Below are 27689 nucleotides of genomic sequence, written 5' to 3'. Positions count from 1 at the left end.
AATGCGTCTTTAAGGCATACACGTCACTTTGACGCTATTAGTTATCGCGGTGTTGTGACGTCGCGTGGCAGGCCGGCAAAGCGGGCGCAACCCGATAACGTTTGATCAATGGCAGAGCACTACGGCGAAACACGCGTCGAATGAGAAATAATTATTGTTATTTCGTTCAGTGCAATCTTGCATAATCAGTGTGCACGCGTCATATCAGATGTTCGCTGTTTTCATGACGTCGCGTGAGTGACAGGCAAAGTGGGGGTGCCCCGAAAAATTTTTGACCAATCATGGAGCGCGGATTGCAGAATTGGAATAGAAAAGTTTGGAGTAGCTATACGTTATAGCGCCCCAGTAACAAGCGGCGTCCCGAACCTATCTCTCTCAAGCTAGTATGCCGAAAGGTGACCTCCGGGTACGGCGCCACTTGTAGAGCATAAGTGACTCATTTCAATAAATGTTTTACGACTTAAAGTCGCAAAATGTTGCTGCGCCACATCTGTCATTGTGTAGGGTAATGACAGAATATCATTTACTTTAGTCTTTCTTTTCAGCCATACCCGAGTTAATAGTTACCGAAATTCGTTCTCAACTTCTTCACGGCTGCTTCATCTTCGGTTATGCGAAAAACGTCTTTAGGGTAGGTATGCATACCCAGGTTTCTGTCTCCTTCTTTCCGAAGAGTAATTGTTGCGAGCCTTCAGATGCCAGTTGCCAGCCTGCTCCTCGATTTACCTTTCGTCCTCAATAATATACGGGTTTCCCAGCCAAGGTTAGCCTAGCTCTTAAAAATAAAATATGGGATATACGAGGACACAGCGAACGGTATTCTGGCTGCCTCGCGATAGAGGCGGGGCGTAGGTGCTGGCGCTGGTGACCGCGAACTGCGAGCTGCCTCTTCCGCGCGACGAGCGAAGTCGATGCCGTGTCACAGCGGCACTGAGCGGAGTTAATTCTTCCGAGCTACGCCTGGGACCGCGGGTGTCGCTGTGCGCGGACGCGTAGCCGTGCGGCTATTGTCACATTTCGCGCGTTTTACTTAAGACGCGGGAAAAAATAATTTCGCGAGATACAGCACACTGCAAACAAGTGAATCGGGTGTTTTACAACACAGTTATCAGGTTTCCATCACACTTCGCGACCGCAATTCACTAATGAAAAAGTACGTTCATTATTCTCAGCTAATTATCGATAGTTCAATCATGAAAAAATATCGCGCTAGAGCGGTATGTTATTGCTGACAGATGTTGTGTCCTCGTATATTATACATATTATTTTGAAAAGCTTGGCCGATGTTAGCTTGGACACACTGTAGATGTTTTCGAACTAAATAATAATATTATTAGTAATAACAATAGTAATAATCATTATTATTATAATCTCTATTGTGCCCCACTAGAGGAAATACATGGTAGGCGGGCCTGTCGAAGCCTGAATTCCTTCTGTGACTCGGCCAGGGCGCGTCGGCAACAGCGATAGGGTCAAAGTATGTGCAGGCACTGCTTTAGTGACGACAATACGTTGTGCGAAGGCAAATAAAAAACAAAGTATAACACGTATAATTTCAACATACGCCGATCATTTTGTCACGCTCAAATATACATACAGTTCAAGGCCGCGCAATTTCGTCCAAGAAACAAGTACCCCCACAAGAGACCTACGGAAAACTCAAATGGAAGGTGACTTCTTTAAAAACTTGTTTGATTAAGAAGAAACGAAATGAACGCCTCGTCGCCTACGGAGTGCAGCTTCAGCATGCATCAGCAGGGCTTACGAGCCGCTTGCTGCTTGACTTGCGACGACACCAATTCGGAAAACTGCTGCGCTAAGCGACAGAGAAAGGCAACGTCGACGGGTCAATCTCACTTTGGTCGAGCGAGAGACACGCCAGCGTGAAGCAAAACGTCTTCGCGCGTTCGTGGCGCATGCTTCGAATATGCCGGCAGCTGAGCGCGCCACAACTCCATTGGTTGCCCAATACACTTCGCAGCCGGACCAAAATGCTCGAACGTACACCGAATCGGGCCGGGTGCAGCATGACGCCGTGCGCCAAGCAAACCTGCACCGCGGTCGCCGACCCAGCAATCGTGCGCCTTTCGGTGCAGCGAGTTGGCGAGTTGGCGAAGCAAACATGCAGCAGCTTCTGCGACGACATGTTTCACTCTCGTGTTCTACCGATTCCTATGAAAGAAGGATCAACCGTTAGCTTTTTGTCTTCTCTTCCTCTCATGCTGTACGGTGCAGTTCGACTCGCGGCATTGCCCGTTGCACAATGCGTGATTAAATAAGGTAACGTGCCACGGTCGGAAAAGTTGCACAGTCAGTCTTGTCTGTGTGACCCTGACTCTCTAAGGCGGCTCCATCCAGAAGTACACGAGGCTTTCTGCTTAAAATGTCTTCGCGCCACGAAGGCCGACCCACGTGAGGCGATATTCAAGCGAAAAAGTGGCGCCCGACCCCAGGCCCGCGGCCAAACGTAGCTGTTCGCCCTGTAATAATAATAATAATAATAATAATAATAATAATAATAATAATAATAATAATAATAATAATAATAATAATAATAGTAATAATTATTATTATTATTGTTATTATTATTATGATCAGCATCAGCATCAGCCTGGCTACTTCTAAAGTCATATAAACGCAAAAAAATCCAACTTTCAACTGGATGAATGACATTACCTTGCCCTATGCATATAAACTAATGCAATTCTCTCGTGTATTGCATGAAGAATCATCTCCGTGCTACTCACTTTAGTAATAAACTGCAATACACTGCCAAGAAATGGGTCAGTATTGCAATTTTATTGGGAGATTTTGGAGACTACACTGAACTACAATCAAGGAGTTTGATGGGGGCGAATTGAATAAACGCCCTTGTACCGCGCGTTGGCTGCAGGTTAAGGAACCCCAGGTGGTTCACATAATTCCGGATCGCCGTCCCCGCCCCCCGCCTTGCTACAGCATACTTCATAATCAAATCTCTGTCTCGACACGTCAAATCTCGGAAGTTCATTTGCAGACAGATTTAGTGCGCCAGGCGTTCGGTTTAGCCAAAGCTTAATTGCCTTTGTTTTCTTCGACGCTAGTGCAGGGCAGAAATGGTAAGAAAATGACGCCTGCACATTTGCATGCAAGCATGACTGAAGGTGTAATACCCACTGTCAGGTTCGCTCTTGTCGCACCGATAATAAAGAAAACACTTCGCCTGGACGGCACAGTCCCGAAAACAACTCACATTCACAGATACAGTGTTCATGTTAGGACAGTTGCCAATTCTATCGAAAATATGCTTGTAGCAGGGCCAATAATAGCAGACATTCCTTGCGGATGAAATGACATTTTGAAAATAATACAGCATTTTGACTTACTCGCTGGTTCCTGCGTCGTTGGCGACTCTGCAGAAAACAAGCTAGTGTTATTGGCTAAATAATAAACCTGCTCACTTATATATGCTAGGTAAACGGGAAGTTTATTGCATTAAACAATACACAGGGTCACAAATATCAGCTGACGCACTCTAGAAAACGAACAGCGTGCGTTCAAGCAGCAATGAAAAGCTAGCTTTACAATAACTACCTCCAAAAGGCAAATGCAGACAGTCACCCGTGTCATCCTCAAACCATTACAAGTTAGCATGTCGAAAGTTTATGTCCTAGTATGGCGCCACATGGAGTGGGCGACGGAATTGAATTTTTTCTCACGAATGAGTTGAGCAAGTTATGTGCGTGATAGCACAAACTTATGGTATATTAGTGCTTACATTAGTGTTTCTTTCATGGTTGACCTAATTGATCTCGCAGTTCGTGTTGATCTACTTATCACGGCTTCGTCTGAGGTTTTGCAAATGTGTATTTTCGTTAGGTATCAATACAAGCTCGTTATTATGAAGCACGAGTTATTTAAGATAGGCTATCAAGTGCATCATACTTCTGAACGAAACGTTCCCAGGTTCCATAGTTCACGGGTCATTTCGTCCTTTATACATTCAGAATATTTCATTGAATCACACAAAGTACGCTACTGTGCAAAATGAATGTGTGCGGGAGAATTACGTTGAGACCTGCCATTAAATGGGGATGCTTTTCTCATGCAACATATCTTTTGTCGAATGAGGCTTCGTCAAGAAGCACTTTCTAAGACTTACCAATAGCTCTAGTCATTGGTTCTGCAACAAAGTAAAGTGTATATAAACTGATGATATAGTGCTACATTACATTTTATGAAAATGTAGCGCTCATTTTGCTTTAATCCACTTAATTTATTGCGGTCACATTTTAGCAACAATTTTGACACCGAGGAAATGAATACACATCAAAATTGACGCGGATTGAAAGCCGACGGAAGCCCACAATGTAGTCATCTGTCGTTGCTATTGTAGTTGTTAGTTATTTTATTTTTACTTACTCTGCCGGAAAGCTACCAAGCTTCTGGTCACCTAAATTAGTACTTGTTCTCTTTTGGAGCCGTGGCTTTCGTCAAAACAAATTTAGCGCTAACAGAAGGGTAGGTGTAAAACACGGGTGCCTTAATGTGACGATGAGTGAAATCTGCCATTCCATTGTAATCTGCTGCCTCCTATTTAGTGTTGTGGCAAGAATAGTCCGTTTAAAAGGTTTTTTTTTTTTCCGGAAGGCACACCATACACGCCGATACATCTTGACTAACTAATTATTATTCTCCCTGTAGCTTTCGCTTGGTATTAAAAACTGTTTACGATAAGAAAAGATACCATGGTCGTCGATATCGCAAGCTGGAAAAGCATTATTTTATACTTGTAGTTTAAATCGTTTGATGAAGGTGGACGAGTTCATTGTTCGTTGTAGCCTGCTGTTGTATTTAAAAAACCGGTCGCGACCGGAAATTCGTGAGCAGCAGCAATCCTAGCAGCACCCTAGAGATGTACGTACTTTCACTACCACCACTCACAGCATGAATACGTACGCTCTCTACGCCTGCAAATGCGCCTTGCACTTGGAATAATGTGCCTTTTTTAACCCGTCGGTGGTAGATCATGAAGTTAGGCCAAAACGTTTTATTACTTACGGTGCTTCTCAGCCGCCGCTGTGGGAAAAGAAAGAGAGAGTGAATATTTTACAATCACTAAATATTATAGCAAAGTAAACAGATTCATTGGCTATGATCCCGTAACGATTCTATACCATTTCATTCCTATTTTTTCACTGCATCGCCAGTGGTCCGAAAGGCGTTCAGCTACGTTATCACCTTGAGTACCTGATCTTCACGGGCGCTTTATGATAAGAACCTTCGCAAGAATTTGATGAATGCTTTGTCGCGATACTGGGTATAAATTATTTGATTGAGCACGATATTGGGCTGACGCCCGAGGAGCCAGTGCAATAAACGTGTTGTCGATACTCTCCGAGGCAGAGAGAAATCCTTGACAGGGAAGTGAAGTGCCTCCCCGAACTGGGAGTAATTACGCCTTCCGAGAGCAAACACCCTTGATTAGTGATCTTGGTGAACGCTCCAGGTAAAGACCCATGGTCCGTAGTAGACTATCTGAAACTAAATGCTCTCACCGTTGATCAAGTGTATCCAATTCCAAATATTCAGGAGAGAGAGAAACAGGCTAGTCGAGCAGCCTATGTAACTACGCTAGACCTTAGTCGAGGTTACTGGCAAGTAGTGCCCACTGAGGGAGCCAGCAGGTAAGAGTCGTTCGTCATCACACCTACAGGCAGCTATCAGCCGACAATGATGAGCTCGGACTGTTTCGTGTAGTTTTTCGAGCCTCATGGATAGGGTCCTAAAGAGTAGGGAAGTATTTGCCGTGCTCTATTTCGATGACTTCATAGCCTTTTTTTTAATTCTTGGTCAAACCATTTTGTGCATCTTAGAGCGGTGCTGAGCCGTTGGCGTCAAGCTGGGCTCACCATTAAGGCTGAGAAGTGCTGCCTTGCTAGACCACCGTGGAATGCTCAGGTCACCACTTAGCTCAACGTTTTCGGATAAGCTGGTGAGTCTCTTCGCCGCCGCAGTGTCTGCAAGCCGCGCTGTCGTCCGTGCTTTGCCACTGTCCTCGATACAGCGCGCACCGGCTGTCACTAGCGACCGCGTTGGCTCGCCTTGACGACAGGCCACTTTCAGAACAGTCAGTTTTGAAATGCCGACATGAGCTGTCGTCGCAGCAAACGTCGGTCAAGGCTCTGTTGACTTTTCTACGTGACAGTGGCCTATTAGAAAGACTATAATGACCGCATTTCGTCCCTTTTCATATTTTTTTTCTCACGCTTTCATTTTTGTCACGCTCTTCTTTCCGTCTTTACTTCCCCTTTCCCTTCCCCTAGTGCAGGGTAGCAAACCGGACGTTTTAAGTCTGGTTAACCTCCCTGCCTTCCTCTCATTTGCATCTCTCTCTGGTGAGTCTAAAATATCAGCTGTAGCAGACTTTCCTCGACGAAAACCTAACACGGAAAATTGGGCATTTTTCGCGCTCACTGAGTATTCCAATCATTACATTCGCGATTATTCATATTTGACAAGGCTCCGGACTGAAGCTCTCCCCGGTAGAGAGCTGACCAACGTGGGTCGGGATTAACAGAAAAAAAAAAGCTGCTTTCCTAAGCCTGAAGGCTCCGTTCATTAGCCGTCAGGTATTGCGAACTACCAGTTTTAACCGAGAATTCATGATGTACTGTTACGCGAGTGATCCAGGACTGGATGCGGTTCTGTGCCAGAAAGATGACGATGGTAACGAACATGCCTTACTCTCTCTGAGCCTAAAACTATGAGCCGATGCTGGGTGCTCCTAATTTGCTGTAACGAGCTCCCCTCGTCAGAGAAGATGCGCCACAATGGGAAGAAAAAGTTGCCACTCCGGGGGAGGCCGAGACAACACGAAGGGCTCTGGGACATGGAAACGAGGCTAATCTAGACGCTGGTTGCTAAACACTTGAATTTTTCTGCATTTCCTATTGAACTGTGTCAATAGGTTTTGGTGAAGTGCCAGTAAACCTGTTTGTTTTCAATTTGCCAGCTTCCGAGATTCTGATTTCTTTAACCGGAAGCCCCCGTCACGCTACGATATGGAGCCTGCTAGGGCCGGAACAACCCCCAACCAGCCACCGGCTAGGGCTCCACTGATATTTTCTGCATCTTAAGTCGTGCAAATGCAAAAAAATTCAAAATTGATCGGGGTCGATGGCATTAACTTGCCCGGCGCATATAATCTAATGCAATTTTCTCGTGCATTGCATGAAGAAGAATCATCTCCGCGTTACTCCCTTTAGTAATAAACTACAATACACTGTCAAGAAATAGGTCAGTGTTGCAATTTTATTACGAGATTTTGCAGACTACACTGAACTGCAATCAAGGTGTTTGATGGGGGCGAATTGAATAAGCGCCCTTGTACCGAGCGTTGGCAGCACGTTGAGGAACTCCAGGTGGTCCAAATAATTCCGGAGACCCGCTCCCGCCCCCCTTCCCCGCCCCGCTACGGCATGCATCATAATCAATCGCTGTTTTGGCGCGTAAAGCCTACGAATTTTATGTGCAGACAGCTTGAGTGCGCATAGTGTTTAGTTTAGCCAAAGCTCAAGTGCCTTTGTCTTCTTCGTGGCTAGCGCTGGGCACAAGTGGCAAGAAAATGATACCTGCACAACTGCATGCAACCGCGACTGAAGGTATAATACCCACTGTGAGATTCGCTTTTCGAATACCGATTTTAACACAAAACACTTCGCCTGGACGGCACAGTCCTTGAAACAACTCATATTGACTGACCTAGTGTTTATGTTAGTGCAGTTTCCAATTCGGAAATATGCTTGTAACAGGGGCATAAATATCAGACATTGTTTACTGATGAAATGACATTTTGAAAATATTACAGTATCTTGACTTACTCGGCGGTTTCTCCGTCGTTGGCGGTACTGCAGGAAAGAAGCTAGTGTTATTGACTAAATAATAAATAAACCCGCTCACTTATATATATGTTAGACAAACGGGAAGTTTACTGCGTTACATAAGGTCACGAATATCCGCTGAGGCAATCCAGAAAGCGAGCAGCGTGCTTTCGAGAAGGAATGAGAAGCTAGCTTTGCAATAAAAACCTCGAAAAGGCAAATTCAGACAGTCACCAGTATCATCCTCAAACCGAGAAGAAGAAGGCGCCGACTAGTGCGGACGTGGAAAGATCGGCTCCCGCTTTCGTAAATATTTTCGGTCTGCTTTTTGTGTCACCTACCACGGAAATGCACGCCATTCGACACGGTTTCTTTTGAGGACTTCCTTCGGTGAGTGGCCTTTGCGCGGAAACCGTGGAACTTTTTGTGTAGACCACGCCGCGGCGACGCTAGGCGCGGGTAGGCTTAGGCCTAACCCGACGAAGAGGGGCATTATGCCCGAAGTAGAAATGGTGGTAGGAGAGGAAATCTCCTCCGAAGAAGCCAACAGCCCAGGCTGGACGACAGCGTTGGGCAAGAACAAGAAAGCCCGGCAAGAAACACCAGTTTCAACGAGCAAGAGAGCTCACGTGGGCTCGAAGGGTGGCTGCCGCACGGCTGCCCCGCAAGGCGTGTTGCAACGTCTCGCAGCCTCGTCGAGGCTCCCCAGACTACCTAGGGAGCACATACGAATTATTGTCCGCCCAAGGGGCGGGCTTGACGTCAAGAAGATAAGCCAAATCAAGCTGGCTCAAGCCTTGGCCATGGCGGCTGCACTAGCTCCCACAGAAACTGAGGGCGACGTAATCTGCCCTAATTTCACTCAAAACGTTCTCGTCGTATCCACCCCGGAGAAGAAGAACGCCGCCGCTTATGCAGGAATCCAGCAAGTCCGCATAAGCGAAGGACTGTACAAAGTGGCCGCATACATAGCGGCCCCAGACAACACCTGCAAAGGGGTCATACGAGGGGTCGACGCAGACATCAGCGAGGCCCAACTCCAGCGCATGATCGTCAACCACCGTAACCCGAAGGCTCTGGAAGTCAAACGAATTAAGACCACCGCCACAGTGGTTGTCCTCTTCGACGGCATGAAAGTGCCTAACTATGTCATGTGCGGCGTCAGCCTTCTGCGCTGCACGCTCTACAAACGCCAAACCGAGGTGTGCTACGCGTGTGGCGGCTTGGGACATCGCGCGGACGTCTGCCCCAACCACACCAATGAGGATTGCCGGGGCTGCGGGCTAAGCTCACCACCCGATGACCACCAGTGTTCGCCGAAGTGCGCCCTTTGCGGAGGCCCGCATCTTACGGCGGACAAAACGTGTAAGCAGCGCTTTCAAGTCCCATACGTCGTACGCAGACGCCGACGGCGCCGTAAGCGCGCCAACAACAAGCACCAGCAGCAACAGCTGGCCAAGGAGAACAGGCCACGTGGCTCCAGCGCGGCGGGAGCCCCCAGGAGGGAGCGCTCCGTCACGCCCTCTGGTCGACAACGCAGCCTCTCCAGAGGGCGCTCTCGTTCCCGAGGGCGCTCTAACTCCCGGGTTCGGATCCAGGAAACGCCAACCTGGGCCGATCGTGTCAAGTCGAAGCAGACGACGCCGGCTTCAAAGGTAACGCAGGTAGCATTGCCGGAGCATAAAGTTGATCCCAGAGTCGCTCAACTCATGCAAGAGAACGCTCGACTCAAAGCAGAAATGCAGCAGATGAGGGCCGACTTTGAGTCTTTCCGTAAGTCGTACCCCTCGCAAGTCGAGAAGCAACAGGTGCCCCCCTCAGGGGAGCCACAGGCGCGCTCGGGTAAACGTAGGGCCGCGCCCCCAGAGGGGGACGCTGACTCTATGGAGACCGAGTCCAATAACAAAGACTTAGAAAGCATGCAGCGGGCAATTCAGCAGCTCGCTGAAAGCGTGACTGTCCTCCTTAAAAGGATGGCGTCCCTGGAAAGTGCACAGGCCGCGTTAGCTACGGCTAGACAGCCTTCGAGGGAGCCCCGTCGGGCACCTTTACCCGCAAGCGCCGTCCCCATCAACAAGACGGTGGAATGGCCAATCCAAGGCAATCACCATGGCGGTCAATCCCAATAAGTTGGTTGTGTGGCAGTGGAACTGTGCCAGTTTCCAACGGCGCAAAGCTCCGCTGCAGCAATTCGTTTCGGCACAGGCGGTCAAACCACACGTAATTCTTTTACAAGAAACTCTCGATGACGCGCCCACCTTTCCGGGATACCGGGTTGTATCGATACGGGAGGAAGGAAAGCGGGGTTTAGCAACCTTGGTCGCACGGAAGTGCTCCTTTCAAGTACACAAATTACCAATTGGCAAAACTAGGGCGGAAATCATTATGGTCGAAATTATCCCTAACAATTGGCTTAAGAGCAGTGTCTTCCTTTTAAACATATACAGCTCGCCGTCGGATCAACGGCAGGCATTCGCCACGATCATGACAAAGGCGGTGGCCCTGAGCAAGGGAGCCCCCATAGTGATAGCGGGTGACTTCAATGCCCCCCACAATGCCTGGGGATACCCCCGCCAATCCACCAAGGGCAATCTCCTTGTCCAGGCAGTTGCTGACTGCTCACTGGAATTGATTACGGATGCTCAATACCCGACGCGAACCGGCACGTCGGTAGTCCGAGACACCACTCCGGACCTGGCGTTCGTCAAGAACGCCCCCGGAGCAGGATGGCAAAATTTGCAAGAGAACCTGGGCAGCGACCACTTCATTGTGGAGATTACCCTAACGATTAGCACAGCCCCTACCAGGGAATTTAAAGTGACGGATTGGGATGCCTTCCGGAAAATACGGAAGGCGGACCAGACCGACTACGATAATCTCGATAGTCTGTTCGCAAGACTACAGAAGGACGTACAAGCTGCGACCAAGGTGGTTAAGACCGACCTAAAGATAGATCGTATGGACGCGCGCCTTGCGCACCTCCTAGAAGCCAAAAACTCCATCCTGCGCCGCTGGAGAACGCACAGACTCCACCGCCGGCTTCGCAAGAAAATTGCGGAGCTCAATCGTACAATTGAAACTCATTCCATCGAACTGTCCAAACAACAATGGAATGAAGTGTGCTCCTCGGTTGATGGGCAGATGAGAACGGGGGGCAAATGGAACCTGCTCAAACACTTACTCGACGATTCGCAAACCAAAAGCAATCAGAGACTAGCCATCGATCGCATAGTTCATATTCAAAAGGCGGCGGGCGTATTTGAACACGTCCTCTTGCAAGAGTTGGCCGAAAAGTATCTTCCGCTGGGCCACTCCGGTGACGGGGATTATCCTTGTTATCAGGGGGGAGCGGTGGAGGAGCTCGACGCCCCCTTCACGGAATCCGAAATCTGGGAGGTGCTGCAAACGCTCAACGGTCGCTCTGCACCGGGCCCGGATGGCATCTCCAATAAGCTCCTCCGGAACTTGGACGAACAATCAGTTGCGCTGCTCACCGGGGAGGTCAATAAAATTTGGGAAACGGGCCTAGTCCCCGACTCCTGGAAGACAGCCTCAGTGGTGCTCATCCCGAAACCAGGCAAACCTCTTGCGCCGGAGAACATGCGGCCCATCTCGCTCACGTCCTGCGTGGGTAAGGTGGCCGAACATGTCATTCACAACCGTATATCTAGGCATATAGAAAATAATGAGTTATTCCCTCACAACATGGTCGGCTTTCGGCCGGCACTCTCCACACAGGACGTCATGTTACTTATAAAGAGGCAAATCATTGATGTCGACACTAGAGACACTCGGGGCATCCTTGCTCTAGACTTGTCCAAGGCTTTTGATAACATCTCGCACCGGTTCGTACTAGACGCCATCTCAGATCTGGGCCTGGGGCCACGATTCCATGCGTACGTTAGCTCCTTCCTCAGGGATCGCAAGGCCACTGTCAAAATAGGGCAAACCAAATCGAAGGAATTTACATTGGGAGCGAGAGGCACCCCGCAAGGGGCGGTCATCTCTCCCCTACTGTTTAACATCGCCATGAAGGGCCTCTCGGACAGACTGGCCACAGTAAGAGGAACGGGTCACGCCCTCTACGCGGATGATATTACCGTGTGGTGCATGGGAGGGTCTGACGCTGCAGTTGAGAGTGCGCTCCAAGAGGCGCTCGACATCACAGAACACTTCCTACTAGACACGGGCCTGAGTCTGTCACCAACCAAGTCCGAACTTCTATTGTATAGGCCCACCCGACGGGGGGTTAGGTGCTCCACACCCTTAGATCAAGTTCCCATAGCCCTCTATACGAGGGACGGACAACAAATTCACAGAGTGGATACCATCAGGGTCCTCGGACTCTTGCTGGAATCTCGCGGAGCCAACTCACAGACTATAGCCCGCATTACTTCGAAGACGGAGAATATGCTTCGGCTTATCCTCAGGGTCTCGAACCGCAGAGGGGGTTTAAGCGAGAGCAATCTACTCAGACTCTACCACGCGTTTCTGATGAGCCACGTTAACTATGTAGCCTCCGCGTTGCGCTGGTCTAAACGGGATGAGGCCAAAATCGACGCCCTCATGCGCAAAAGCATCAAGCGCGTGCTGGGTTTACCACTCACTACCAGCACCGCGCGTCTCATGCAACTTGGCATGCACAACACCCTATCAGAGGTGATCGAGGCCCAACGAGTGGCTCAAATAATTCGACTATCATCATCGCGAGCGGGGAGACGCATCCTCGAATCCGTTGGATGCGGTCACCAGGAAATCACGGAGCGCAACGTGACCCTATCACCCATGGTCCGAGATACGTTCAAGGTAGATCCCATGCCACGTAACGTCCACCCTCAATACAATGTAGGGCGCCGGGTAGCCAGGGCTCGTTCCCTGTTAAAAGCGGCTGCTGCCACTCCGAATCTGGCATGTTTCGTTGACGCCGCCCAGTACGAGTGCTCTGATCACTATGCCGTAGTTTCGGTTGACTCCAATGGCACTCTGATTAATTCAGCATCCGTGCGGAAGGTTTCTTCAACAGTAGCCGAGCAGGTTGCTATAGCTATAGCACTGAAGGACCCTCTACGTTCCAATATCTTTACAGACTCCAGATCGGCAGCCCGAGCTTTCGCCTCCGGCTCGATCTCAAAGGAGGCGGCGGCCATCCTCGGCAGCGAGGGGGCTGCTGGTTTTCATAGTATCAAATGGTTCCCGGCCCATATGGGAATCAATGTACACTCTGAGCTTGTTAACGCCAATGAGTTGGCCCATGACTGTGCGCGAGGTCTTACACACCGCGGCGGTTCAGGTGGACTCACGGGCGGCGACTTAGGGCTGTACAGGGATTCGCTTCTCACCTTCCATGAAATCTTGACACATTATCAACTTGCTCGGCGGGCCTTTCCGCTACCACACCCTAAACTTAATAGACCACAATCGTCGGCGTTTCGCATGCTTCAAACGGGGTCATTTCCCTCCAGGGGCAGATTCAGTCACTTCGCGCCTAATGTAGAACCCCACTGTCCAGACTGTGGGGAGGCGTACTGCTCCTTGTCCCATATGCTCTGGCAATGCCCTGCGTTACGCAGCTCATCGCTAACCACTCTAACCGACTGGTAGGCAGCCCTTAAGAGCGGCGACCTCTCAGAGCAACTACGGGCTGTCCAGAGGGCCTGCGACAGGGCGGAGGACCACGATCTTCCGACCCCGACGTGGGTGCGGCCCGCGACGGCTACGGGTACTCCCTGAAAAGGGAGGTACCCTAACGTCGGTTCCTCAGGACCATTAATAAAGTTCTTTGTCTGTCTGTCTGATCCTCAAACCATCACCGGTTGGTATGTCGAAAGGTTATGTGCCAATATGGCGCCACATGCAGTCGGCGACGGGATTGAATATTGTTGCGCTAATGACTAGAGCAAATTCTGTGCTTCAAAGCAGAAACTCATGGTGTAGTAGTTGCTTTAGGACTTTTTTTATACTTGGCTCAATTGATCTCGGCGTTCATGTTGATCAACTTATCGCGGCTTCATCTCAGGTTTCGCAAATGTGCCTTTTCGCGAGGTATCAATTGAAGCTCTTCATGATGAATCACGAGTTATTTAAGAGGGGCTACCAAGTGGATCATACATCTCAGCAAAGCGTCCCCTGGTCCCACTTTTCACGAGTGGTTTTATCAGCGATACACGTAGAACATTTCACTGAATCACACAAAGTCCACTACTTTGCATAATGAACGTGTGCCGGAGAATTACTTTGAAACCCGCAATTAAATGAGGATGCCTTTCTCAGCCAACATATCTGGTGTTCAATGAGGCTTTGTGAAGAAGCATTTTTGAAGACTTACCAATAGCTCTAGTCCTTGGTTCTGGTACAAAGGAAAGTGTATACATTGATGATATAGCGTTACAATATATTTTATAAAAATTTTGCGCTTCTTTTACCTTCGCTCTCTTATTTTATTATGCTTACATTTTAGCAACAATTTTTGCACCAAGGAAAGATTACACATCAAAATTGCCACAGATTGAAAGCCGACAGAAGCCCGTAATGTAGACCTGTGGCGTCGCTATTGTAGTTGTTATTTATTTTATTTTATGTTGTCTATCAGGAAGCTATATACCAATCTTCTGGTCACCTCCAAGAGTACTTGTTCTCTTCTGGAGCAGTGGGTATGGTCAAAACAAATTCAGCGCTAACACAATGAATGGGTGCAAAACACGGGTGCCTTAATCTGACGATGAGTGTAATGTACCATTCCATTCTAATCTGATTTCTCTTATTTATTGTTGTTACAGCAAGTAGTCGGCTTAAAAGTTATTTTTTCCGCAAGGGAGACCGTACGCGCCGGCACATCTTCATTAACTGAATATTACTCTCCGAGGAACTTTCGCTGGGTATCAAACACTGTTTACGATAGAAAATATACCGTTATCATCGATATCGTCAGCTATTCTTGGTTTATTCGTTTGATGGATATGGACGGGCTCACTGTTCGCAGTAGCAGGAAATTCGTGAGCAGCATCAATCGCAGTAGTATAATAGAGAAGTAGGCATTTTCACTGCGACCACTAACAAGAATTGATATGTGCGGGTAACATGCTCCATCTACGTGTACGAATGCGTGTTGAGGTTCGAATAATGTCCCTTTTCTTACCGGTCATCTCTCCGAATTATAGTAAGGTCAAAAAGTGCTATTACTTACCGGGCCTCTCAGCGGCCGCTGCGTGAAAAAAGTATAGAGAGCGAGTGAATATTTTACGAGAAATTAAATATTGTGGCCAAGGTAATCGATTCATTGGCCATGATCACGTAACAATTCAATTCCAATTCGTTCTTTTGCCCCGCTTCGTCAGTGGTCTGAAAGGCATTCAGCCTAGGTTATCACCTTGATTACTTGGTAACAGTCATAGACGGTTTATGATAAGAACGGAATAGAATAGATCGAAATGCGTACAAAAATGATATAGGACCTGTTATAATAGTGAAACCATTCATTTAAATGCAGGATGCCTCTAACACTCATCCTGGGGTGCTATGCAGGATGCGCCGAGTTTGGCGAAACTCGGGATCTTCACGAGCTCTGGCGACACCCGAAGATGAAAGCACGAATGGTACCGAGACACAGTTTATCTTTCGACAAGCCTCCAGTTTCATTGGTTTATCTGGATTCACTCTGGCTGGCTATCTATCATTCCTTGGGCGTTGCCTTCTGGGCGGTCGACAAACTGGGGCTCACGTGATCATACCGTCGGTGCATGGTCGTGCCTTCTTTCACTTGTTTGTCGTTCCACCGAGTGCATTAAATACACAAGCGAGTTATAAAGCAAACGCATTTAGTACAATATTATTACTTAGTTTAACGTGGTTTAGAAGCATTTTAAAGCTTACAACATGTACACCGAATGCGCATTAATTTGTAATTTAGTACGCTTCGCATTATACCACGAGGGAACGCTCTGGTGGCGTCATCACATCCATTCACCGGGCGAGCATGGCGGCTAAGCATCGGAGGCGCACAGTGTAAACAAACTAGTACAACGAGCTTGCAGTGTGCGTAGTGATCAGGCTCGACGATGACCACTATTTCTTGGATAGTTCTGTTCCTCCGTGAGCAATCTTTCCGTGCACGCCGAAAGACTGCCAATAGCTTCGGCGATTTTGCAGATCGCAACGCGCACCTACTGTTCACTGCGCAGTGCTGAAGGAACAACTTGTCCGGTGCTGCTTCTGCGAGTGCGCTGAGTTCCTCCACTCTGCGTGACTGCGAGCGTCATGAATATTACATAGTGTGGGCAAAAGGTAGACATCCTATATAGCTATGATGCGACAAGGAGGTGGTACCGACGATGGATCTCGCTACCAACACAGTGAAGGCGACTTCAACAAACTGCAGATAAGCATATTTCTACTGTTTCATATTTAGCATAATAAGAGTGCATGGATTAAGTCGCTTTCGTAGTAACGAACTGAATGTCCAGCAGTTTAAAGAAGGCAGTGAGAACCAATGAGTGCTCGTGCTTTTACATGCAAGTGGGCCCGCGAAAATATGGAAAAGATGAAGGTAACCTTCACTAACTTGGTGAGATAACAGAAATTCATGAGTGACATTAAGCCCGCAAAATTTATGGAAGAGTATCTTTATCCAGGTGAAATATCAATAGCAGGTACTGATATAAAGCAGGAAACTTATATAAAAATTTCATGGGTTGAACAGCACATGAAAGGCATTACCGAATTGTGATCGCCACGTTACCGATATCATTGAAAGAAGTTTAGAGCCATTGCACTCTACCGGTTATGCAATATGAGACATAAACGTGGAGGTTAACAAAGAAACTTGAGATGTCAAGGACTGTGCAGAAAGCGAAGTAACAAAAATTGTTGGAGATACCATTAAAGCAGGAAGACAGTGGCGTAGTAAACCGTGGCAACTGATATGCTAGTTGAGACTAAGAAAAAAAAAAAGGAATCGGCAGGCAGGCCATGCACGTATTCGATGACTTGGTGCCAATTCATAACAGGTGATTACATAAGCGTGTCAGAATGGATGTCAAGGAGAGAGAACTACACTTGAGGATGGTAGAAAATTGCGTAATGGGCCAAAAATATGATGTTTGTAGGCATAGGATGCAATCAGCTGGTATAAGACGGGATTGTAGGGCGAGGCATTTGTTTTGCAGCGAACAAAAATAGGTTTGTAGGGCTGACAGTAGAGACTCGTGAAGGTGCGGGGCCACCTCAGCTGCTGGCGCACTAATCAACATGACAATTGGCTCTGAAAAAGAAAACCCCAGTTATGAAAAATAAAGCAACGTTGTCCCAACACATTGTTCTATTATGCATACTACACTAAAGGCTTCCACAGTTAAGGGCACTTAGTACTACTAGTGCAACGAGCATTTTTCTTTGTAAATAATGGTTTGTATGCGGCTGATTCATTCCAGTACACTTTTTTGCAGGAAAACATTCTGCTGCTGGAGGCACTCAACCGCCTGGTGGCAGTAGGCGAGCGCCAGGCACGTGCTCTTGAGAGTGTGGCAAGGTCCAGAGGGCTGCTCTGCAACAGTAGTATCGGTGCCCTCACTGCTCTCCTGTTGAGCCCACAGAAGGCACCTTATAAAGGAGCTTTCAGTTTAATATTTTGTTCATTATTCAAGAACATGAATAACATTATTGCAGTAAACATTGTGCTGTGCATATCAGGAGACTTGTAACATGCACTTGGTGTCCCTTCAAAATAGGCAGAAACGTAAGACAACCTGTGCCACTCTTGGACCATGTAAATAAAAAATACACTAATGCAGCATACACGTCATTGTGCTGTTTGTTCTTTTTATGTGCAAGAATACAGTGCGTGTTGATTAGCCACAAGATGAACAGTGTGTGTAATTCACAATGAAGACAGGAAACAGCAGGAGCTTAATAATGCTATCACCTATAGACTGTGCATATGACTTCAACACTCCCCGATTCAAATGTGCCATTACATGCATGTTCGATACCACATATTCTTTAACATTGTCTTATAATCGCATGTACTATATTTCACACATCATAGCACACTTCTTATGTATCCATTTCATAGGCCAAATAACTGTACACTTTGTACTTTGTGTTGTATGAAAAGCAGCATCCTTTACAGTCGGATAAAACTTCAGAAGACAGGAGAGGCCCGGCCAGATGACCAAAGCGCAGCAGCCGATTGTCTCCACGTCTAAAGAAATAGTCCCTCTCCACGAGCAGGTATTAGTCTGTCCGGCGGCACGATGTCAGTCTAGAGTGCGTGCCCATTGGTGCAGGTTTGTGTTCACCTGCCTTAAAGTGCAGTTTCCGCAGCCTCATAAAGTTGTATCCGACTATAAAAACACGTAATGCCTTGCACCAGTTGCATAGACTTCTGCAACTTGATAGCACACAGTGCAGGAGCAGAAATCTATAAAGGCATCCAAGCAAAGCTGGCTGGCCACACTTCCATTATGAGGCGCTGTAAAAATGGTCTCGCCAAATGTTCCCATGACGTCCTTGAAAAAGAGGTGGTGTTTGGCACTTCTTTAGAATCAAAAACAGATTACAGTGAATGTTGTGTAGCACGTCAAAACAAACTGAGCTTGGTTATCTGCACAGCATGTAATGGGAGGTTGTGCTTCACATAGGACACAAACTGCTCTGTCCAGTACAGTATTGAGGCCGGTATGACACCTAGTATGTCAACAGTGTCAATATACAAATTACACTTTTCACAGGCCATTGATTTCGCCATTATTTTTGTGTGATGGTTGTTTCAGTCAGTGCTTGTATTACATGAGCAGGTGGATTTGAAAGCAAAGCTTTGTTTGCAAACCTTCCGACTTCCATAACTGTGTGGCAAGGCACTGGCATGTTGTCGAATAGCTCACACTTCCTCGGTCCTGCACCAAAGAAGCCCAATGCTCTATTCGAAGTTGGATCGCACAACAATTCAGCGGCACACAAAGAAGAGTAACACACACAGCAAAGCATTCTGCTGGTGTATTTCTCTTCTTTGTGTCCTGTCGAATTGTTGTGCAATTAAACTTCAAGCTTCTATACCAATACACCCAGTCTTCAACCTCACCAATGCTCTAGTTATTAGGCCACAATGGTGCACATCTTTGAAATTTCCCAGCACAATTTAGCTCTCCAAAAAATCACAAATGTTAAATTTTGCAGCACAGGTCTATGTATGCTGGTGCCATATTCTTTACCACTAAACTCGCAGGAATCAAAGGGGCAAGCAATAACCAGCCTTGCTGCTGCCGTTACCATTATTATCATGGCACCAATGAAAAGACAGTGCCACGTTTCAGTGAAGGGAGTACCGGAGGGAAAGGTGTGATAGCGAAGGCTTACAATAAATATAACAGTTACGAGACATGTTCAATGCCAATACATGCCGCATGTCGCTCAGCCTACTTTGGCATTGCGGCAAGCGTTTACTCGTTTGAGCATATCACGTTTTGTGTAATCATTGCTCTAAAGCTGTACAAATGGTCTATCTGCTCTGCAATTTTTATTTTTAATCATAGTGGGTTAAAGACCCAATTTTCATTGGCATCTGCACCACATTTCTCCCGATATGTAATTTTGCCTTGGTGGTTCATGACATCTTCACGTACAGAGAGTTCTGCAGAGCATTCGATGTGCATTGTTCTACTGCTTAAGAATTAGAGCCGCATTATGACACGAAAACATACAATTTATCCATCCAGATTAGCGCCGCCCCCCCCCCCCCCCCCCAAAAAAAAGAAGATACCCTGAACCTCTGGCACATGCATCGACAGTGAACAGAGCAAACAATCTGAGGTATTTTCTTCATGCATGCCAACACACTAAGATTCTCAATGCATTTTCATTTAGCCACAAATGCATAGGCAAAACCGGCTTGGCGCAACATCCACATCTCGCGCTGCAACAAATTGTGCAATGCCTCGCTGTTTCATAGTGCGGCCGATAGATTACGCATGCCAAAAATTCAGCATTGTGCATACTAAGTAACTTCACCAATGAAGAACCCCAAGTTCTTTATGAGATTAGGATTCATAGGTTACTTCACACAATTTGTGATATCCATTTATGTATTTATACTTAATTAACCTCTTTCCCAAGTGAGCCATTTGGAAGGCACCCTGACAGACAAGTATAACAATCGGCAAAAAGTCATCAACCAGCGAAAAAGTCAGTATCATAAGCAGCCGCATGTGAGATGTCGCTAACACAAAATTTAAGTCGGCTACACAGAGGTGACAAACTTCGTAATATGGCGTGTCTAAACATTGCTTCAATGTTAATCACAGTAACGCTGACATTGAAGGCACCTTAATTCCTACGTACGCTCCGTCCACACACCCGACTACGTTCGTAATGTTCCCACGAAGTAGGAAGCATTCTTTTATATATGCCCGCTCAGCCGCAGTATTCTGGAAAGCTAGCCACCGCTTACGCACTGCCGCATCGATAAGCGCGTCAGACACATCTCTGACACAGTGGCTAACAGTAGTTTGATGGCGTCCAATGTAACGCTCGGCGCCGACGTTTCCCTGAAAATTCCCAGTCCCGTAGAAACGGAGGGCGCAGATGACTTGCTCTACGACATTGAGCGAATGAAGCCCGCCACACTGTCTCCGCAGACTAGAGTCTTCGCCTAGCTCGTCACACAGCCAGCGCAGTGATGTCTTCCACAGGCGAAGATGACGCTGAAACTCCCCGTCGGTCATGTAGGTGAACGGGTCCGGACGGTCATACTGACGCTTGCTGCCTCTGGATGCAATGAAACAGGCTGCTGCTGCCGCCGCCATGCTCACGAGTTGAACTCGGAGGGGCTTTCGCGATGTACGAGTTTAGCACGAGTTCGCCTGTCAATCAAAACCAGAGGTCACGCCCCGCGCGAGGCATGTAACTCTTGCGCGCGCACCCACTACAGTCGGGCCACGCCCAACTTATCTTCCGGCAACAGCGACGCGGTGTCGAGCTGAGAGGCATCAACAATCTTGACCGCCGACATAAAACACGCACAACGCACTGTCATCGGTCATGTACTGAGCACCACTATCAAAAACAAAGCGTTGACTGTCGCTGGCTTGTGCATACATTTTCTCGGGCTGAGATGGCCGCACAACACGGTTTCATTGCCTGCATTGTGGCGCGTAGCGCACAGTAAATAATTATCGGCACGTCACTGTAGCTGCTTGCAAGGCGTCGATGCGCCGAGTGGGACGACGATGCTGAGGAGTGCGTATTGCAGCAGTCGTTTGAGATGGCTGCTCTGTCATCGGTGATGAAACGGAGCCACAGCGTCGTTAACACGATCAGCGTCCGAGAATCGCTCGCTCCTCTAGACCCAGTGCAATGGCATTTCCTCATCACAAGCACTGCGCACTCAACAGTTCCAACACCTCTCTCCGTTCGAAATCTGATTTCATACCTGCGCACAAGAGCCCTCACCTGCCAAAATGCGAGTGCTGCGGTGTCGTTACGATATCCATCTGCGATCGCTGCTGGCTCCAGCAGAGGTAATCCGCAAGCACCTTCGACTGCACAACACACTCATATACTGCGTACATGCGCTCAGAGGCACCTTCACTGGGCAAGCGATGACAAGCGATGAATTGTGTCGCTGGGGAAGCACGCACTTTTCGCAATGTATCACAGAGGCTTCGCGCACAAAGATCAACTGGTACATTTTCACTGAACTGCGTCACTACGCACTCTAAAATACCATACCGCCATTTCGCAGCGACAGCCGCTGTGTCGTTTTTAGTTGGTAAAGCGGGGGCCTTAATAGCCTAGTGAAGCGCCTGCGATGAACAGCCGTACCGCGGCGCTGCGTTTCTATTCCCCTAATAGAGAAAGAGTGGCCATGACCCTCCATGGATCATGACCGACTTTATTGAGAATAGCACTGCAGCGCCCCTAGCCACCTTATCACCATATGAAAGCCCTCGTGCGTGCGACCGCTTCAATGTACCGCTTCTAAGCTTTCGCGTCACTGTCGCCACTCGCGGCAAGAAGTGCAAAATTTAATAATTTGCTCGATCTGCGTTTGTCATCACAAATTTCTAGCGTTGAAAACGAAAAACAGATACTAAAAGAAATAAAAATGTTCGTTATTCTATTTGTTGTATTTTAACATATTCATTTGAGTGAAAGTGTAGGTGCAAGAATGCGCCGCATGTACTCTGTTCGCATTTGATGGAGGATAGAAAGATAGCGCCCGAAAGAAGAGGCACGCCCTTGACGCGCCCGGGAAAGGCGTGGCAAGCGGCTCACGGCAAGTGTGCAGACAGACAGCGAAACAGTCACGGTATTGCTAAGTTGCGATAATCCGTTGATAACTATACGCGGCGCTGGCGCGTTTCGTTGTGCATTCTTCTGCGCTTGAAGCGTGGAAGCAGCGTGCCGCGCAGGGTGCGCTCATGTTGTCATTCGCGGTTTTTTGTCTACATATTTTTTTGCCTGCACCTTCGGCGCGTTTCGGGCTATCTCCGTTCACTGACTGCCGTCGAGCAAACTCGGGTAAAACTCGGGTGAACGAGAAACTCGGCGCATCCTGCATAGCACCCCTGCATGCAATATTCTAAGAACGTCCTCATAAACATAATTTGGGACTCACTGAGAAAAACAAAATAAGACTTAAAAACAAGTGTTTGGTTACCTTTGACATATGCATATGCTCGTTTTAAAGCGTTCAGGCAGAGCTACAACGTTCATGCAAAAGCAAAATTAAGCGTTGCATGTGCGCTACCACAAACCGGCTTAAGTGATAATTAGAAAGCAGGAGTAACAAATACATACCTGATTCGTCTCCTAATCCAGGTGTAAAGGTGTTCTCACAAACTTCAAATCACGGTCAGAGCACTCTCATACACCAGAATATGTCATGAAAAAGCTAGATTAGCTCAAGTTTGGAGAAACGATCAGCTAATTATAGGCTCAGACAAAAACGTGACGAGGTGATGGAAATTAGGGTATTTATATTGCAAGGCGCCTGATTTCTATCACCGGATGCAGCGTGAGCACCATCGTTTTAAGCATATTCGTAGTGAGAAAACCATTTATCCTAAACGTATACTAAGACACAATCGTCGAATATGCTGCTGGTCAAAGGCTTCGTACGTATGTCCCCTCCCGACGCTTGCGTTTATGATTTCAAATCACGTCATGTCCTCGTGTAGTCCATAGATGGGTCAAATTATCGTACTCCACAACCAAGATTCTCGAATTTTGGTGAAAACAGTGAGATGTAGTTCGTGACAATACTCTTCATCAGGCTTGAAAGAATCGATAATTTATCTTTTCGTTCGCGCTCTAGTACCTAAACCTTTCCATCCCAGTAATGTTCTGGGTGCGAGCGTCTATTTGTCAACCGATATATATACCTGTCCTTCTTTATCACTTATCAGTGACCAATCATCTCTGTAGAGTACAGAGATGAGTCATTTCTTGTTTGATAAAGGTATTATTCTATAGCTCGCCGCACTCTTAAAAAAGAAAAAAAATTCATGCGGACATTCCCGCATTCCCATGATGCACTGGCAGCTAATTTTCTGCTTATGTTGCGTTAGTTTACAAGAACATTTCAGAGGCCCATAAAGGAAACGAGTGGACTACTGCATAAAGTCACTGGAAGAGCAGGTTTAAATACAGAGTTGACCAGATCTTCAAGTACATTACTTCAAGTGCGGTTTGTTGATTCTCTTTTTTTAGGTATGAGTACTCGAGCTTATCATATGTCTTTCTGCAAAACACTAGCCAAGCTCTTAGTACACTGTTGTTATTCTGAACTATTTATACTTGTATTATACATTGAGTTGTAAGAAATAGCACAACATCAGCATTCCTCCTGCATGCGTTCGTGGAAATACCTAAAACTATATATCAAAAGCTTCGCTGCGAAAACGAGTTGCCACTGGTTGCAGCCGGCACTAGGGCAGGTCGCTAGAAATATTTATCTATGCGTAATATGTTACTTCTTGATTGGTGAGCTATGTATTATAGATGTTTGGCCAAAGCCGCCGCCACAATAGACAAAAACAATCCTGTCCACTCCACCACAGAATTCCATATCTACAGCCAATGTTAAGCGGAGGTTCTTATATATTTTGTAGGAACAAAACTTGGGCCAAGTTTATGTGTTATACAAAGAAGCTTCGCATTTTTCTTTCAGCCGTAAAAAGGAGCATCAAGCATAGCGGTAGAAAAGGTTGATTTTGCTATCTAAATAAGAGGAGTCGCAATGTCGCATAAGATGCTACACATGTACTCACAATTAAAGTATTAGTATAGCTTCTGATATTTTAGCTAATTAAGGTATGCTCAGAGATACTTTTTCAACGAAAATATTTCTTCTGTCTAACTCTGTTTATTCTCCTTGATCAAAATTCAGCTTATCTTGTGGCCATTGTGTCTTAGGAAAGATTTTGCTTCCCTTTGCAATTATACCAGTTGCATGTTTTCGAACCTCTTATGACTGCAGTAACAACATGCTCTTTGTCACGCACAAGAGGAGATTGCTTGAACTACACTGGCAACATAGTCGGAGGACAGATCCCACGCAATGCTTGGCGCTTCTAATTTTCCCCTCGTCTTAGAGGCGGAAAGCTCCCCTCGTCCGAGAAGATGCGTCAGAAAGGGAAGAACGAATTCCCAATCCAGGGGTGGCCGAGACGACGCGAAGGGCTCAAGGCTAAACACTTCATTCCTATGCTTTTCCTATGCATATGCATTCCTATGCATTTCCTATGGAACCATAGGAATAAGTTTTATTAAAGTGCCAGGAAACCTCGTTCAAACACAAGCTCGTTCCGCAACAACCCCCAACCAACCACCGGCTATGGTTCCGCTCAACTTTTCTGCCTTTTAACTCGTATAAATTAAAAAAAAAAAGAAAATGAAAATGTTTATTTCGCCATGCCTAACGGTTAGACCGTCGAGTACCCCGTCAAACAATGTGGTGCCTCAGGAAAAGTGATCCTGTGTGGCAGTGATGAACAAATTGTGGCGGCGTAGCTGCTATCGACTTGCGATGCTGGGCCCGAGATCGTGGCTTAAATTCCCGGCGGCCGCTGCTCCATTTTGGTGGGCGCGATTTGAAAAAGCGCCGGTGTACTGAGCGTTGGCTGCATTTTACGGAACCCCAGGTGGTCCAAATAATTCCACTGCTCCCTCCCCCCCACCCCTCCCAACTACGGCATGTTTCGTAATCAAATCGCTCTTCTCACACGTAAAACTCTCAGAGTTTCATTTGCAGACACACTGAGTACGCCGAGCATTCAGTTGACCCGAACATCCTGTGCCCTTGATTTTTTCTTTACTACCGCTGCACGCCACCGCGACGGAAGTTGCACGCGACTAAAGTTGCGCTAAAGTTGCACGCAACCGCGACTAAAGGTGTTACACGTACTGTGAGATTCGCTCTTCGAGCAGCGATTAAAAAAAACACTTCACATTGACGGCATATTGAGTTATGCAATGTTTATGTCTGTGTAGTTGCAAAATCGAAAATATGCTTGTAGCAGGCGCAAGAATATCAGACATTGTTTACTAATGAAATGACGTTTTAAAAATAATATAGCATCTCGACTTACTCGGCGGTTTCTCCGTCGTTGGCGGTGCTGCAGAAAACAACGTATTGTTACTAAGCAATAAACCCGCTCAGTTACATGTGCTAGGCAAACGGCAGAGTATACCGCGTTACACATGGTCACAAATGTATTTTCAGACACTCCAGAGATGCTACAGCGTGAGTTCAAGCAGCAATGAGAAGTTAGCTTTGGAATAACTACCTCAAGAAAGGCAAATGCAGACAGTCACCACAGGCAACCTCAAACCATCACAAATTAGTATGTCGAAAGGTTACCTCATAGTGTGGTGCCACCTGGATTGGGTGACGGGATTGATTATTCTTGCACGAATAACTTGCGCAAATTGTGTGCTTCACAGCATAAACTCATGGTATGTTAGTGCTAGATTCTGAATTTTTTTCTTAAAGTTGACTTAATTGACCTCGGAGTTCCTGCTGAAGGTGGCTTCATCTCAGGTTTCGCAAATGTGCCTTTTCGTGAGGTATCTATTCAAGCTCGTCATGATGAATCACGAGATATTTAGGATAGGCTATTAAGTGGATGATGCATCTCAACAAAACGTTCCCTGCTTCCACTTTCCCGTTTGGTTTTGTCAGTTATTCATGTAGAACATTTCACTGAATCACACATATTACACTAGTCTGCAAAATAAATGTGTGCCGGAGAATTTCGTCGAAAACCCACAATTAAACAAAGATGGCTTTCTCAACCTACACATCTCGTGTCTATTGAGGCTTTATGAAGAAGCACGTGCTACGACTTACCAAGAGCTCTAGTCCTTGCTTCTGCAACAAAAAAAAGCGTCAACACATATGAGTTAGTGTTACATTGCATTTTATGGAAATTTCGCGCTTGTTTTAGTTTGGCCTACTCATTATATCATGCTTATATTTTAGCAATAGTTTCGAAATGAAGGAAACGATTCCACATTTTATTTACCAGCGCAGCTCTTTGGAGCCCGTTCCCTCTTTTCGCGTCGCCGTCGGCCTCGCTGTAACCAAGGTCACGCGCTGCTCTAGCTGCGCGCGCTCCAGCTGCCATTTCTCGCCCGTGGCGCGAATTTTGCTCTACCCTTGTCCTCCAAAGCCAGATCACGTGTTCTCGCCTATACTCTCGTCCCCTTCTAGGGTGCCTCGATGTAGAGCGCCGCCGTACCCGGTGGGGACACCTTCTGGCCTGCGCCGCGCCGCCGCTTTGCTTCCTGGTCCCCATATTGGGGTGAGTCGCTTGCTTAGCCCGTTCCTTCCAGCATTGGAAAAGTAGCATTGCTGGGGAGTTTGCGAAGCTCCGGTGTTCTGCGCCAGGTGCTGGGCGATTGAACTGTATCCAGTCGCAAAAACCAGCATGCCATGGTGTTGTGTACCGCTGTGTGCCGGTTCGACCACGAAAGACATGCAGTGTTTTCGCTTTCCACGGGATAAGGAACGGAGGCAAGAATGGCAGGAGAAAGCGAGGCGTAAAGACCAGAATGCGAATGATGACTCGAATATATGAGAGGTAAGCCATAACACCCATGCTGATTCCTACAAGAATATTTCATCGGTACGCTTTTAGGTACCCACATTGTGTGGTTAGAATAATGCCGCGAAGCTTGCTTTTATTTGTTTGGTCATTCTTAACGCGGGCTGCACACCGCATTATCAGCTTTTCTGTGACGCAAGATGCGACCAGATTTATCTCGATTGATTCGAGCCACGCGCGGCGATGTCGGTACAAAGAATTTTGTTGTTGTCTTTAGCATGTTATCTCAAAGTTCCTTTACGGGCTTCAAATTGAATTCGGGAGATAGCGGCGGGCATACTGTTCAATAATTGATAGCCGAGCACATTTGCTGCTGATTTTTAACAAGAGACACAATTGAAGCCTGCTGCATGTTATGCACCTTATAAGCTCTCATGCCCGACAGCAATGGGAGACGTTCCTTTATGAAGCAGTCTATCTAGTCAAGTAATTCATTCGTATGAGAATCCCAGTTGGCCAACGCGCACCCTGCTGCGCAGTAGTCATTTACTCTAAATCTATGCATACAAGCATACTCAGTTTTACTTCTGTGTGCAAGAAGAGCTTAGGATTGCGAGTAAATGTGCAAGACCTTCATACACCTGAACTTGCTGGCGCTAACGCCTACTAAACAAGAATATCAGCCGACGCACCAATGCCGGCGGTATATGCGCTCGCCGCAATATGGCGCTCACAAAGGCAGTGTCTCCACCCTGTTAGGCAGCTCCTTCCTCCGCGCAGCGCCGTT

The 27689-nt window shown here is 47.1% G+C and overlaps 1 protein-coding gene across 1 annotated transcript in view; it reads right to left on the bottom strand.

The window, feature by feature from the left end:
* LOC129384190 (uncharacterized) overlaps positions 1 to 26221 on the bottom strand; it is a 123013-nt gene extending 96792 nt beyond the window's left edge. The window contains exons 1-8 of the mRNA XM_072284104.1: positions 26206 to 26221; positions 25445 to 25471; positions 15046 to 15063; positions 14188 to 14208; positions 7863 to 7889; positions 5041 to 5058; positions 4142 to 4162; positions 3366 to 3392 (exon numbers count right to left, since the gene is read on the bottom strand). Coding sequence (XP_072140205.1) covers positions 3366 to 3392; positions 4142 to 4157 — 43 coding nt within the window. The 5' untranslated portion in view covers positions 4158 to 4162; positions 5041 to 5058; positions 7863 to 7889; ... (2 more) ...; positions 25445 to 25471; positions 26206 to 26221. The remainder of the gene's footprint in view (positions 1 to 3365; positions 3393 to 4141; positions 4163 to 5040; positions 5059 to 7862; positions 7890 to 14187; positions 14209 to 15045; positions 15064 to 25444; positions 25472 to 26205) is intronic.
* Between the last annotated feature and the right edge of the window lie 1468 nt (positions 26222 to 27689).

Source organism: Dermacentor andersoni, chromosome 8, assembly GCF_023375885.2.
Source record: "Dermacentor andersoni chromosome 8, qqDerAnde1_hic_scaffold, whole genome shotgun sequence".
NCBI lineage: Eukaryota > Metazoa > Arthropoda > Arachnida > Ixodida > Ixodidae > Dermacentor > Dermacentor andersoni.
Note: the sequence above shows the minus strand (reverse complement) of the source record. Positions and strands in the feature narration are given on the sequence as shown.